At 43.5% G+C, this 13546-nt stretch overlaps 1 protein-coding gene across 1 annotated transcript in view; it reads left to right on the forward strand.

Moving 5' to 3' along the window:
- Nucleotides 1-13546, forward strand: part of SMARCC1 (SWI/SNF related BAF chromatin remodeling complex subunit C1) — a 120136-nt gene that overhangs the window by 72834 nt on the left and 33756 nt on the right. Inside the window, exons 22-24 of the mRNA XM_089533830.1 lie at nt 7917-7978; nt 10527-10641; nt 12164-12318. Coding sequence (XP_089389956.1) covers nt 7917-7978; nt 10527-10641; nt 12164-12318 — 332 coding nt within the window. The remainder of the gene's footprint in view (nt 1-7916; nt 7979-10526; nt 10642-12163; nt 12319-13546) is intronic.

The following is a 13546-nucleotide window of genomic DNA, read 5'->3' on the forward strand; positions in this document are numbered from 1 at the left end:
TGGCTAATCCTTCTCTTGACTGTTGAGAGAGGCAGAGGCCACGCAATTGGGATTTTGCCTTACCTCCCCCCAAAGTCAAGCAGGGGCTGCAGAGCGTTCCGGTCTGGTTTGCTTTGTTACCCTGCAAGTCCAGCAGCCTGTTCTGAATCCTTCAGCAGAACCATGAGATGGCAGCAGAGGCGAAGAAGGGTCACAACATACTTCTCACATATAAAAATGTTCTACACGTACCTGTAGCAATAAATGATGCCGCAGCTAAAAAAGCCAGTGTGATTCTGGGCTGCATCAACAGTAGTATAGTGTCTAGATCAAGGGAAATAATAGTGCCACTCTATTCTGCTTTAGCCAGACCTCATCTAGACTCCTATGTCCAGTTCTGGGTACCACAGTTCAAAAAGGATGTGGACAAGCTGGAGTGTCCAGAGAAAGGCGACCAAAATGGTGAAAGGTCTGGAAACCACCAGGTCCTCTGTGGAGCGGCTTAGGGAGCTGATTAGGTTTGGCCTGGAGAAGAGAAGGTTAAGAAGTGATATGATAGCCCTGATTAAATGTTTGAAGGGTTGTCATACTGAAGATGGAGCAACTTTGTTTTCTGAAGCTCCAAAGAATAGGACCTAGACCAATGGGTTCAAACTACAGTAAAAGAGATTCCTCCTAAACATTAGGAAGAGCTGTTCGACAGTGGAAGATGCTGCTGCCTCGAAGGGTAGTGGAGTCTCCTTCTCTGGAGGTTTTAAAACAGAGGCTGGATGGCCATCTGTCACAGGGAGTGCTTTGCTCATGTCTTCCTGCATGGCAGAAGGGGAATGGAATGGATAGCCCTTGAAGTCTTTTCCAACTCTTACGATTCTGTGATGTATGCCAATGCTCAAGGCTATCCTCCTCAACTTAGTGCCCTCTAATGTGTTGATGCCCAACCGGTTGATGCTGCCTTGGAGTGATGGGAGCTGTGTTATAATTCCACCGCGAGGCACCAGGTTACAGAAGGCTGTTGCAAAGTGTGAAAGAGCCCTAAAGTTTGAGTTAGGTTAAATTAATATTTTTTTGTGATCCCCAGTGATTGTGGAAGTAAAAAACCCTCACAGACTTACATATTCTTCAAAATTATCTACCATGCTGGAGAAGATGGCAGCCACAGATGCTGGCAAAATGTCAAGAATAAATTCTTCTAGAACATGGCCACATAGCCTAAAAACCCCACAAAAAACGATGAATGCCGGCCATGAAAGTCTTCGATTTCACATCAGAAAGAACCTTTGTACTGTAAGAGCAGTTTAGCAATGAATAGATTGTCTCAAAAGGTGGTGGACTCTCCATCCTTGGAGGTCTTTCATCAGAGGTTGGATGGGCATCTTTCGGGAGTTTTCCCCTTGTAAATGCCTGCATGGCACAGGTTGGACTATATGGCCCTTGTGATCACTTCCAGCTCTAAGATTCTAAAGTTCTTTGATGTACAAAATTTTTGAAATAGTGCTTGCTCTTTATTGGTGAGTTTGTATGTATGTCACAGCCTTTTGTTCCTCAGTTGAAGCCACTGCATGTTTTTTGTACGAATTCTATATGAAGTTGGTTTAATTGCTTGCTTGGAGTGGAACCTTAGGCTGCCAAGCCAGAGTCCATGAGGTGCTGGGTTGTTAAACGAACTGCCAGATTCAATCTAGTATCAGACTTTATTCATGAACTTTAAAGGGTTGATAGAAATTCCCTTTCAGCCCAGCTGGTGAACACAGGAGAGATGGCTGTTTCCCCCGGCTGGCCATTTAAATTGTTTGGATGTGTGTATCAATTATTGATTTCAATTGTTATTTTACTTTTAGTGGCCATTACAATGGTTTTATTCAGTTTGTTTTCAGTGACGTTGGATACATCTACACTGTAGAAATGATGCAGTTTGATGCTACTGTAAGTGCTGTAGCTCTATCCTATGCAATTCTGGGGTTTGTAGTTTTACAAGGTCTTTAGCCTTCTCTGCCAAAGAATGCGGGTGCCACAGAAGACTACAAATCCCTGGATTTGGTAAGCTGGCACCATGGTATTTAAAGTGGTGTGAACTGCATTATTTAGATGTTAAAAAATCCCTTATCAACCTTCTTGTGTGTGCGTTTAGTAGGAAGGCAGGGTAAAAAATGAATTAAATAAATCATACCAGCCTATCCTTTTCATGTTGCAGGGATTTATTTTGGATCTCTAAACATGTGAAACAAGAGTAAGAGAGAATGGGAGGTGAGCATTAGTTTCCCTAGGAATTGTAGTAGAACTACACTTTAGGCACTCCACAGCAATTGGTGACAAGTCTATTCAAATGTGGAATTGGAACCATTTTGTATGCTCTGTTCCCTTTTTATATGGATGTTTGCTTTGGGGTGTAGAGCGTTTACCTCTAAAGCGAGGGCCGCCAAAAAGGCAACTGGCAACTTCATGGTTTTTGCAGCCTGGAGGGATGGAGGGATTTTACCTTGGATGGATGTATAAATGGACAGGGCTTCAAATCTTGCTAGAAAAGAAAACATTTACCACAGCGGATTCACCTTTGGGTGAAGCAAAGGAACAACTGAATTCTGGGTGAATCCACTTAGGTTCATAGAATCATAGAATCATAGAGTTGGAAGAGACTGCAAGTTCTTCATCTTTTTGCCTGAGAGCTGCAACCAGGTCTGCTTTAAGACTGGCTAGGCTTGTTGGCGGTTTTTCGAGTGACCAAGCAAGGATCAAGCCAATGCAAGCCAGCCTTATGTCCAAGATAATGAATCTAGGTAATGAGTCTGGCAGCCCTTTCTGGGCCTGGTAGAAAAACCCAGAGGAGGGAAGACAAACAAACACCCAAAGGGAAGGTTTTTTACCATACATCAAAGGAGTCACAGACAGAATAGGGAAACTGGTGAGGAAACAACCTTCAAATGGTTTACAAACCGACGAAGAAAATCCAGCAAATGCTTCGCTCAGCCAAGGACCAGAGAGACCCTTTCACAGCCGCAGGAGTTTACCTCATACCATGCACTTGCGGACAAGTCTACATAGGGACTGCCAAACACAGTGTGCAAACAAGAATCAAGGAACATGAGAGACACCACAGACTGAGTCTGCCAGAAAAATCAGCAGTAGCAGAACATGTTATAAACCATCCTGGACATAAAATGTTAGAATCATAGAATCATAGAGTTGGAAGATACAACAAGGGCCATCCAGTCCAATCCCCTGCCATGCAGGAAATCCAAATCAAACATCCCCGACAGATGGCCATCCAGCCTCTGCTTAAAGACTTCCAAGGAAGGAGACTCCACCACACCGAGGGAGTGTGTTCCACTGTCGAACAGCCCTTACTGTCAGGAAGTTCCTCCTAATGTTGAGGTGGAATCTCTTTTCCTGTAGTTTGCATCCATTGTTCCGCATTCTAGTCTCTGGAGCAGCAGAAAACAAGCTTGCTCCCTCCTCAATATGACATTCCTTCAAATATTTAAACAGGGCTATCATATCACCTCTTAATCTTCTTTTCTCCAGGCTAAACATCCCCCGCTCCCTAAGTCGTTCCTCATAGGGCATGGTTCCCAGACTCTTCACAATTTTAGTCGCCCTCCCTTGGACACACACCAGTTTCTCCACATCCTTTTTAAATTGTGGTGCCCAGAACTGGACACAGTATTCCAGATGGGGCCTGACCAAAGCAGAATACAGTGGCACTATTACTTCCCTTGATCTAGACACTATACTTTTATTGATGCAGCCTTTGGCTTTTTTAACTGCTGCGTCGCATTGTTGACTCATGTTCAACTTGTGGCCTCCTTGGACTCCCAGATCCCTTTCACACGTATAGGTCTCTTGTTCAGCCAGGTGTCCCCCATAATCCTATAGCTGTGCATTTTATTTTTCTGCCCTAAATGCAGTGCCTTACATTTCTCCATGTTGAATTTCATTTTGTTAGGTTTGGCCCAGATTTCAAGTCTATTCAGGTCATTTTGAATTTTGATCCTGTCCTCTGAAGCCTCCGCTGCCACCCGGGATCCTCTGCTCCTCCACCGGCTTCTGTGGTGGACTTCCGAAGTCGCTGGAGGATTGGAGGATCCCTGGCAGCGGCGGCAAGGAGTAAGGGGCCGGCGCTTTTCCTAGGCCTGGCCGGCTCTGGAGCCGCTTCCCCGCCGCCTTTTGGAAGAAAAATGGCGAGAACCCAGCCGCCGCGGATCCTCTCTCAGGCCTCCAAAGAGGCCCCCTTAAGCTGGTGCAAGACCCCCTCAGGGGAGGCCAGGGATGCTGCCGGCGGGCGACTTGGGGATCGCCTTATACCCCCAGTCGCCTTATACACCGGAAAATACAGTAAACCTCTTTTGCAGACCCTCCCGCCATTAGCAACAGAGCAATTCATATGCAGATCACTCCTGCCTTCCCAGGGTCACACAGTATATACATACCCACCTCATTTCCAGGCAAGCATTCTCTGAAGATGCCAGCCACAGATGCTGACGAAATGTCATGAATAAACACTTCTAGAACATGGCCTCATAGTCCAAAAATCCACCAAAAATAGGTATGATGTTACTTTGGGCACAACCCTCCAGGGGCTTGAGGGGCGAAAGATGGGCCCCACTCCCTCTGCTTTCTTCCCTCCCCCATGTAATAGGTATAAAGAAGGAAAAAGAAAATAGCAAGAGATTGTCACAAAATGTATGTATGAAGGGAATCTGATGACAAGAAAAGCCACAAACAGGTGCCACTTGGGTATTGGAATTTACTGAGAAACGGGGCAGGAGGCACATTGCACACAAAAGTGGAGGGGAAATGACTGGGCAGATTATCTGCACAAATTAGGAGATGGAAGTGTAGAAGGGCACCCCTTGAATGGCCCAGGACCCTTGGGGAGGTGAGTTTCCACTGGAAGACCCAAAAGACCACAACTTGATGCTGCTCGTGATAGCATCTGTTTTTGGCTGCAACCTTAGTGTGAGAGTTCATCATAAGCACACGGCCTGAGCAATGGAGCCTTCCCTAAACTACCCACCAACAAGTCTTTGCCTTGAGATGTTCTTCTAATTGATCGCTGTGAGAGTTTTATATATCTAATTAACTTATTTTACAAGCTATGTGGAGGTGTTGAGCGGCAATTACTTAGGACTGTTTACTCTGTGCCGAGATGTTCAGTCCTGGGCTTATAAATTGTGGCAATTAAGAAAATGTGCATAAACACATTTAATTTGCTTAATCTATTCCCATTGCTGGAGTTGGGCTTTGGCATCTCAACAGAAGCTGGGACCCAAAGAATAATTACAAATCCCTCTGGCTTACCCCAGGCTTCCAGGAATTAGATGTTAAGGAACAGGCTGGGGAATGTTCCCTCAAATGTTGTAGGACTGGATTGCTAAGCTCCGTGTGCAATCTCCATTACTAATGCTATAACTGAAACAACCTTGTGCAGGGCTCAGTTGCACAGAGAAGTTCCTCACCAACTGACCTGCTACAGGGTGAGAGCTGTTTTTTAGAAAGCGTACTGTGAGTGGGAGTGAATGATTTCTGAGAACATGACCATCAAATTATAGTATCTCTCTAGGGTTGCCTTTCCAGCCTGCTGCCCCCCCAGGGAGAAGCCATAGGTCAGTAATAGATGAAAATGATCAGAGAGTTGGAAGGGACCACAAGGGCTCTCTATCCCAACCCGCATCATAATAATGGCAGTGTTGGTTAATTTATATCATGTCCTGGGGCTCAAGGTGACTTGCAAAAGCTGAAACAGGCACAGATAAAAGTTCACTTCACTGGACATGTGCAAAAGTGGAAATATAATTGCGCTATAAATAGAATTGAAAGCAATTTAATTGCATGCACATTGCAAAGCCGCAGATACAGGCAATACAGCATGTTATTAAGAACCCTCTAAACAGTTCAATTCCCAAGAGCCTGTTGGAACAAACCAGCCTTTCAAAAAATATCCTTCTGCCATTTGTGGAGGGGGCCAGTTTAGCCTCTTTAGGAAGGAAGTTGCAGGGCCTGGAAGCAGCCACTGAGAAAGCCCTCTTCTGCATGTCCATGAGGGTGATAGACAGAGAGAAGCAACCCCCCCAAAAAAAAAAAAAAAACCCAAAGGTCTCAAACACACTTAGGCTCATATGGGAGAATATGTTCTTTCAGAAAACCTGGATCTGAGCCCTATAGGGCTTGATAGGTCATTACCAGCAGTTCAGATGGTGCCTGAAGAACATACTGTACTTTATTTGCAAACAGTCCCAGGTTCAATCCCCAGCATCTCCAAGTAGGGTGTCAGCTCTTACTTGGAGTCCTGGAAATGGCCAGTGGGAGTTGACATTATTATGAGAAGAAAGTGGTAGAGAAAACACTGATAAAAGTTAGAAATTGGGGATAAGTAGAGGACGAGAGCATGTTTCTGGCCTTGGGATGCAGCCAGTAGTTGTCCTGGGATACATAGTATTCTGCAGTTGTCATTAGACACAGGAGCCTGCCCCATTACGCCTTCTGTTCCACTACACCTTCAGCCTTCCTTTGGAGTTTAAAAGGAAACTTAGTGAAGAACTCCTTGCTTTAGTGTACCTTCCTGATGACAAGAAGCCATAGCACTTTTAAACTACTCTTGTGGCATTTTCAAGAAGGAGAAGATGAAAGAGTTTGGAGGTTTTGCAAGAGATGCTGAAAGGAAAAGTGAAAATGTTTTGGGTGCATTCCCCCTCCATCACCATCTCCCAATCTAAAGAGACACTGTTCTGTAAACTGATGTTTTCTGTCCAGATAAATCCATGTTGCTTTCAATCATACAAAAGTGACTTGTCCCCTCACACCCACCCAACCTGAAAGCCAATATCCAGAGCTCTAGGGAGGGCAAGCCAACAATAAGCTTCTTGAGTTGAAAATAATATTTTGGTTGTACTCCCATGTGTCACTGTGAGAGCCAAAGGAAGGAAGTTGGACTGGCTGGTTTAGGACATGGCTAGAGTCTCTCTCTATTAGTGCTCTTTGAGGGAGATGGCCCAGACATGCCTATGCCTTCTAACTTCAAGTATGTGACAAGCTTTCCTTCAGACTAATTTGCCTTCTTCCAAGTTTGGCCTTAGTGTCAGATGATGGGCTTTATCTACAAGCTTTATTCTTATTCCTGAGCAATGTGGGCTGAAGTTCCCTTTATTGGAAAATGTTTGAATGAGCAGAAATGGAACACTGATGGATCTCTAGAATTTACAATAAGACTTGTCTGGTCTTGGCCATAGACCTCAGTACAGTGAGCCCTTGGTATCTGCTGAGGTTTGGTTTTAGGACTCCCTGTGGATACCAGAATCCATGGATGCTTAAAGTCTCATTATATGCAAGGACATAGGAAAATGGTATCCCTTGAATAAAATGGCCAAATCAAGGTTTGCTTTTGGGAATTTCTATATTTTTAAAATATTTTCAAGCTGTGAATGCTTGAATCTGTAGATAAAGAATACCTGTATTTTTGTCAGCCTTAAAAATATTCACAGGGACCATATCTTGCTTCTAGTATGAGAGGCAGTAACACCAGATTTGAGGGGGAAAGTATTGGTGCATTCACGTCCTGCCCAAGGGCTTCTCAGAGCCATCTGTGTTGGTCAGCTTTGAGCGCAGACTGGTAAGGTAGATAGGCCTTTGTTCTAAAACAGTGCAGCTCTTCCAGCATTTGTAATCCGTGCTTGGTAAATGGTAGCAGTGCTTTTTGAAAGGTTGCTGCAGTGCATGACTGCGTAAGTGAGCAACATGGATGCCTAGGACAAGGCTGGCTTTGCCAGTGAATTTTGCTTGAATGTTTGGTTTGTTTAACCCAAGGCAAGCTGTGAACACATTGTCCAGAGTGACGACGCTTTGTGAAAGTGCTATTTGGGGGGGAGGGATCAAAGCATGAAAGTGCCATTCATCTTGTGCTGATTTATCAGTGATCCATTCCCTAAATGGTATTCTCCTTACAGATGGAGCTGAACAAGAAAAAATGGAGACAGAGACAGATGGGCTGCAGGTGGAAAAAGTTAAGGTCTGGCAACTTCAAATATAATTTTTATGGTGCGGTTTTTCAAGGACTGCATGGGTCCAAATTAATCATTCATTAATATGCTTTTATTTTTATAAGTACAGGAGGCTGCTGAATGAACATCCAGTCCCAGCTTCACAATATTATGGTGGAGTTTGTTTGCATCTGAAACAACAAATTTAAAAAGCACTGTATGAATGTGCTCTTTACATTTGTTGTAAGGTTATGGTGTTCTTCCCACCTGCCATGTTAAGTTACAAAGAATATCTTTTGGGTTACTTAGAGATTATTGTGAACATGAAATGTTGTTACAGAGCCCCAGAATTGTGTCACAGAGGGCACCTGATGAATCTCCTGTTCTAAGCATGGCCAGAAGTAGTCACCTTCTTTGCTTTCCTCATCTCTCCTTTTCTCCGTTCTCTCTCCCTCCTCAGAGCTCTGCCAGGCTGGAGCCTGTTCACACCATACCTGGAGCCTGTTCACACCATACAATTTTCACCCTATTATTCCACTTTAATTACCATGGGTGCATCCTGTGAAATCCTGGGGTTTGTAGTTTAATGAGGTACTCAAATGCTCTGAACTGAGAATTCTCTATGGCTCTCCCTAAACTTCCAGTGAGAGCCAGTGGTTTGAGTGTTGGACTTCAGAAGACCATGGAAAACCCATGATAGGTTCACCTTTGGGTCACCATAAGTTAGCAGTGATGTGAAGGCACTCAGACAACAGTAACAATCTTCCAACTCCAGGATTCCATAGTGGAAAAATAAAGCTATAATTGTATAGTTTCTATGAACCTCTGCTGCGGGAGGCTTATGGTCAGGTTGGCCTTGCATTGAGAAGGGAATGCCCACTCACCTATGAGTTAGACCCCAGCCATGTAGGGAGAGAAGTGTTTAGGGTTTGCTCCAGTGTCTTCTGTTTCTGATGAGCAAGCATGCGTCTCTAAGCCAGTATCTGGTTGCTGTGTCTTGCAGGTTATCTCAGACACATAATCTTCTTAATAGGAAGAAAAAAGGCTGGCTCCCCCACTAAGCCCTGGAGACTCATGCTCTGATTTGGACAGAGTTCCTCTTCTTGCTGAAAGCAGCACATGCAAATAATAATAATAATAATAATAATAATAATAATAATAATAATAATAATAGGATTTATTTATATGCCGCCCAGTCACTGGGAATCTGGGCGGCTTACAACAGAGGGGATAACAGACAGTTCCCTGCTCTCAGGCTTACAATCTAAAAAGACACGGCACAAAAGGAGAAGGGAATGGTGGGGGGATCAGGTCCAGCATTCTTCTCTCCTTCTGAGGCCTGGACCAAGGCAGATGGACCGGAGGGAGGGCTCTTCTTCTTCAGGCTAACCCTGATGGAGCTGGGCTTGCCTGTCAACTCCCTTGCAGGCCGGAAGATGACAGTTATGGAGGGAGGAGTCTCTTCTTCCAGGCTAGCCCTGGTGGAACACTCAGATGACAAATCTGACTGCAGTCACAGCTGCTGTGGCCTGGGTTTTGACCACCGCACAGGATTAAGGCTTTCCCTTCTCCTGAGGGCACCGGGGCTCACCTGCCATTCCTCCTCAGAAGAGGAAAACATCTGGTTTAATCATCTCAAGCCCAAAGACTCTTGGGCCCCAGCTCTTTTCCTTCCTACTTCTGGATTTGTTAATAAGATTAAAGTAACATAGATTTAATTTTGTTGATATTATTGAGTTGCATTATTGTTAGCCACCTTGGTAGGGTTCCTTTTTTAAAAGGTGCACTGTAAAGATTTTTAAAGGGCATTAACATGGAAACTGTCCTTGAAAACTCTTTGTTTAGTGAAAACAGGTTACCTCTATCATTAGGTCAATAGGGAAATTATTTTTTGCCTAGTGTACATTTACTGATAAATACAAATTGTTGGGACTGGATTTGATATGCAGTATTGGCTGCCTCTTTTTTAGTTTGCTGCCTTTTTAGCAGCTGTGCATTCATTAAGGCTGCAGCCTCATATGTATTCATGGCAGTTTGAACAAGTAACAGTCTAATGTTGGACATCGGATTATTTTGATGATTGAGTATTGGTGCACAGGCATATCCAGGATTATGACCAGATTGAATTGGGGTTATTGGACTCAGGTTGGTTATATTTGGAGTTATTTTGGCCAGTGGCTCACACTTGAGAGAAATTTGAATCACCAAGATATGTTAATTGAGAAACTACAAGTGGTTGATTCCTAGTCCAGATTTTTGAAAGAGTCCAGTCTTTCTCAATAAGAAAGCAATTGCTAGTTTCTTTTGTGTCTGAAATCACTTAAAATTTCTCTATCTAACAGTTAAACTTATCTTTTTGTAGTGCCTCAATCTCCTTCATAAAAAGTATTACAGTATTTATTTTCATGAGCTTCAGAGTCTGTCTGCAACTGGCATCTCAAGCTTGTAGAAGTGAATACTCTTACAATGGGATTCAGCTCTACAGCCTATATATGTGGATGGGTGGGGAAAAACTATAAAGAGAACTTTTACATTGTCAAGGGATTTATTTCTTATTTCTCCTTTCCCACATTGTAGATAGAAAACAAAGTAGATGGTGAAACAGGAGATGGAAACAAGGTACAAGAAGGAGAAGAGGAGAGAAATGCTGAAAAAGAACAGCATGGTGATGCCACTCAAGATTCCAAAACAGGTAGAAAAATAGTAAAGCCCCCCCCCCCATCTCACCCTAGTGTACATTTGCTTTAAACAGTTTTCTTGTATTGTTCTAACAGCGTCTCATAAATTTAGCTACTAACAAGTAGATTTCCTTTTCAGAGCTCAGGTTGCTTTGTCCAGTTGAGCTGTAAATTTCAGAACTTCCTCTCAGGTCTTAAATCTTTTCTCTGAAATCCTTTAATGGCTCAGTTAGGAACACTTTTTATCTTGACTAACCTAACCCAGACTAATATGTATAGGGTGTGTTGCTTGCTATTGTTGAGTCCTTGTTTCATCCTGAATATGTGAAAGAGTGCAGGTTGTTCCCCTGCACTCTTTTCATGTTCCCAAGCTAAGGGATCACTTCTTGAGTGTCTCAGTGTTTTCTACATTTCACTTGATGTTGTAATTTAAATTACATGTATTCCTCTGTTTTTGAATCATTGTGTTTGTTCTATTTGAAAGATGCTTTTTTTAAAAAAAAATGTGAATAGCTTTTAGAGGCTTTTGGCACTGAGGTAGAGGAAGGGGGTCCATTTCCATAGTGAAAAGAATGTGGCACAGCAAAGCCCTTTCTAAGAATGGCATCATTAACTTGTGAAGTAAGAGAGCCAGTGTGGTATAGTAGTTTGAGAGTTGGATTACAGCTCTGGAGACCAGGGTTTGATTCCCCACTCAGCCACAGAAACCCATTGGGTGACTTTGGGCAAGTCTCATGCTCTCAGCCTCAGGAGAAGACAATGGCAAACCACCTCTGAACAAATTTTGTCAAGGAAAACCCTATGATAGTTTCATCTTAGGGTCGCCATAAGTATGAAATGACTTGAAGGCACACAGCAGCAACAAGACCAAGGCAACAATCAAATGATCTGTTCCCAAGTCCCAGGTGCCCCTGGGAGCCAGCTTTGGGTAGTGTTAAGAAACTCAGCTGTGTAGTGTTTGCCTTCCTTTAAGCCTACAAGTGACTGGACATGAGATAGAAAATTAGAAGGAGCTTCTTCTAATGGACAGTAAAAGATGTTTGATAGTGGAAGCAATTAACTGGAGGAATGGTGGAATTTCCTTCCCTGGATGTCTTCAGAAAGGGGCTGGACTGCTCCCTGCTGGGGATGCTCCAGCACTGAGCATGGGTGGCTTTGATGGCCTATGAAGCCCCTTCAAACCCTGCAGTTCTCTTACTGAATTGCTTTCTTAGTTGGAAGGGGTCGTTTTGAATGGGTGCAGTGAGTGCAGTGCATTTCTTTTTACAGCCAGTGTAGAGGAGTGTCACAATGTGTACATCTCCACGGATACTATAAGTAGGGCATATAAGACAGCAATTAAAACAATGGTGCTGTATTTATGGCCGTGGTATTCGACATAGCTTGTATTCTATTTACTTCAGAAGTAAAGTATTGCACAAATTGAGTGGTGCACGAGTTAAGGTGAGGATTATGAGGTGTTACAACAGCAGAGTGGTTGATATCCAAGGGATGTGTGTGTGACCATGTGAGGCTAACTGGGAGTGTTTTGTTTAGATGAGAAGGAGGCTGAAGAGAACAAGGAGAACCTTGATGTTTGCAAAGACAAGGAAGGCGAAGTTGGGAAGAAGCGAGTGGAGCATGAAATCTCTGAAGGGAACGTTGCAACGGCTGCAGCTGCTGCCCTTGCTTCGGCTGCCACCAAAGCCAAGGTTTGTCGTGTGTAGATTTCTACTGCATCTGATTTCCGGTGCTGTTCAAGGGAGTGCTTTTAAAATGACCCCATTGTTGCAAAGCACTGGGGCTGGTTCCTGTCGCTTGTGCCTTAAAATGCACTGTTTGTGCTCCTCGGCTTCAGCTGTATAAATGTTATCGTTAAATGAAGTTTGTTTCCTTCTGAATGATTTAAGGCTACTATTGTAGGCTTACTCAAAGGCACCCTGAAAGACAGAGAGCCCTTCCAGAAAGTTTCTCAGCCTCTCCCTCCCCCTGCCCCCCAGTTATTTGATGAGCTGTTTGGTGGTTTGCGACTCAAGAATTGAGCCAAGCATCCCTTCATCACAAGCCTATTAACATCACTTAAGAGGAGCACATACTCATGTATAACTCTAGAGATTTTAGTAAAAAAAATCAACCCAGAAAACCTGGGCCAGCTTATCTGCTAGCCAGTGTAAGGTTCTGTACTTGAGCTCTTATTTTAAAAAATGAAACAGAATTATTCCCTTTTCTGGGTATAGTGGCAAAAGGTGAGAACAGTCTGGCCTGGGCATGAAAATGACAGTGGTGGCAGCTCTTTGGTGCTTCCCCTCAAAGAAATGCCAAGAGGAATCAGACTTGAAGGATTCTGAACAAGACAATTGTGTATGTTTTGTCCCATAACCCAGCTTTTCAGGCAAAGTTATCATATTAGTTACCACCTATAATCACTGCTTATGTAGTTTCCATTTGCTTTGCTTTGCCTTTTCATTCTTTTTGGCATATGTGCCTTTTCTTAGCCCCATCTGTGCCTGCTCACCTCCCAAACACATCATATAGCCACAATTTATTATCGTTTCTCTTCATCCATCCAGCCTTTAGGGTGAGCACAAACAGTTAAGCCTGCTGGGATTTTGTAAATTCTTTGGCATTGTTTTCCTTGGCTTTGTCCTTTCCATCCTTTGTTCCGTGCACCTATGTTTTTACCCTTGAGATATCTACGAGTCATAGCAAAATCCATAATTTTGGCCACAGAATCTGCCCTCAACATGAGGTTGACTTGTAGTCAAGTATATACAGTATATTCCATTTAGAATGTGTGGTTGAAGGAAATTCTTGTGTGGTATCTTACAGAACTGGAGGAGAAATGGCCCTTTATTCCCCAGTGCTGTCCACAAAACCACATTTCTTCGCCTTCTCCATTCTTGGTGTTCTGGTTGCCAAGGCAATGAAAGGAATCCATAC

Source organism: Sceloporus occidentalis, unplaced genomic scaffold (genome assembly GCF_023333645.1).
Source record: "Sceloporus occidentalis isolate IW3139 unplaced genomic scaffold, rSceOcc1.0.p SCAF_7, whole genome shotgun sequence".
NCBI classification, from domain to species: domain Eukaryota; kingdom Metazoa; phylum Chordata; class Lepidosauria; order Squamata; family Phrynosomatidae; genus Sceloporus; species Sceloporus occidentalis.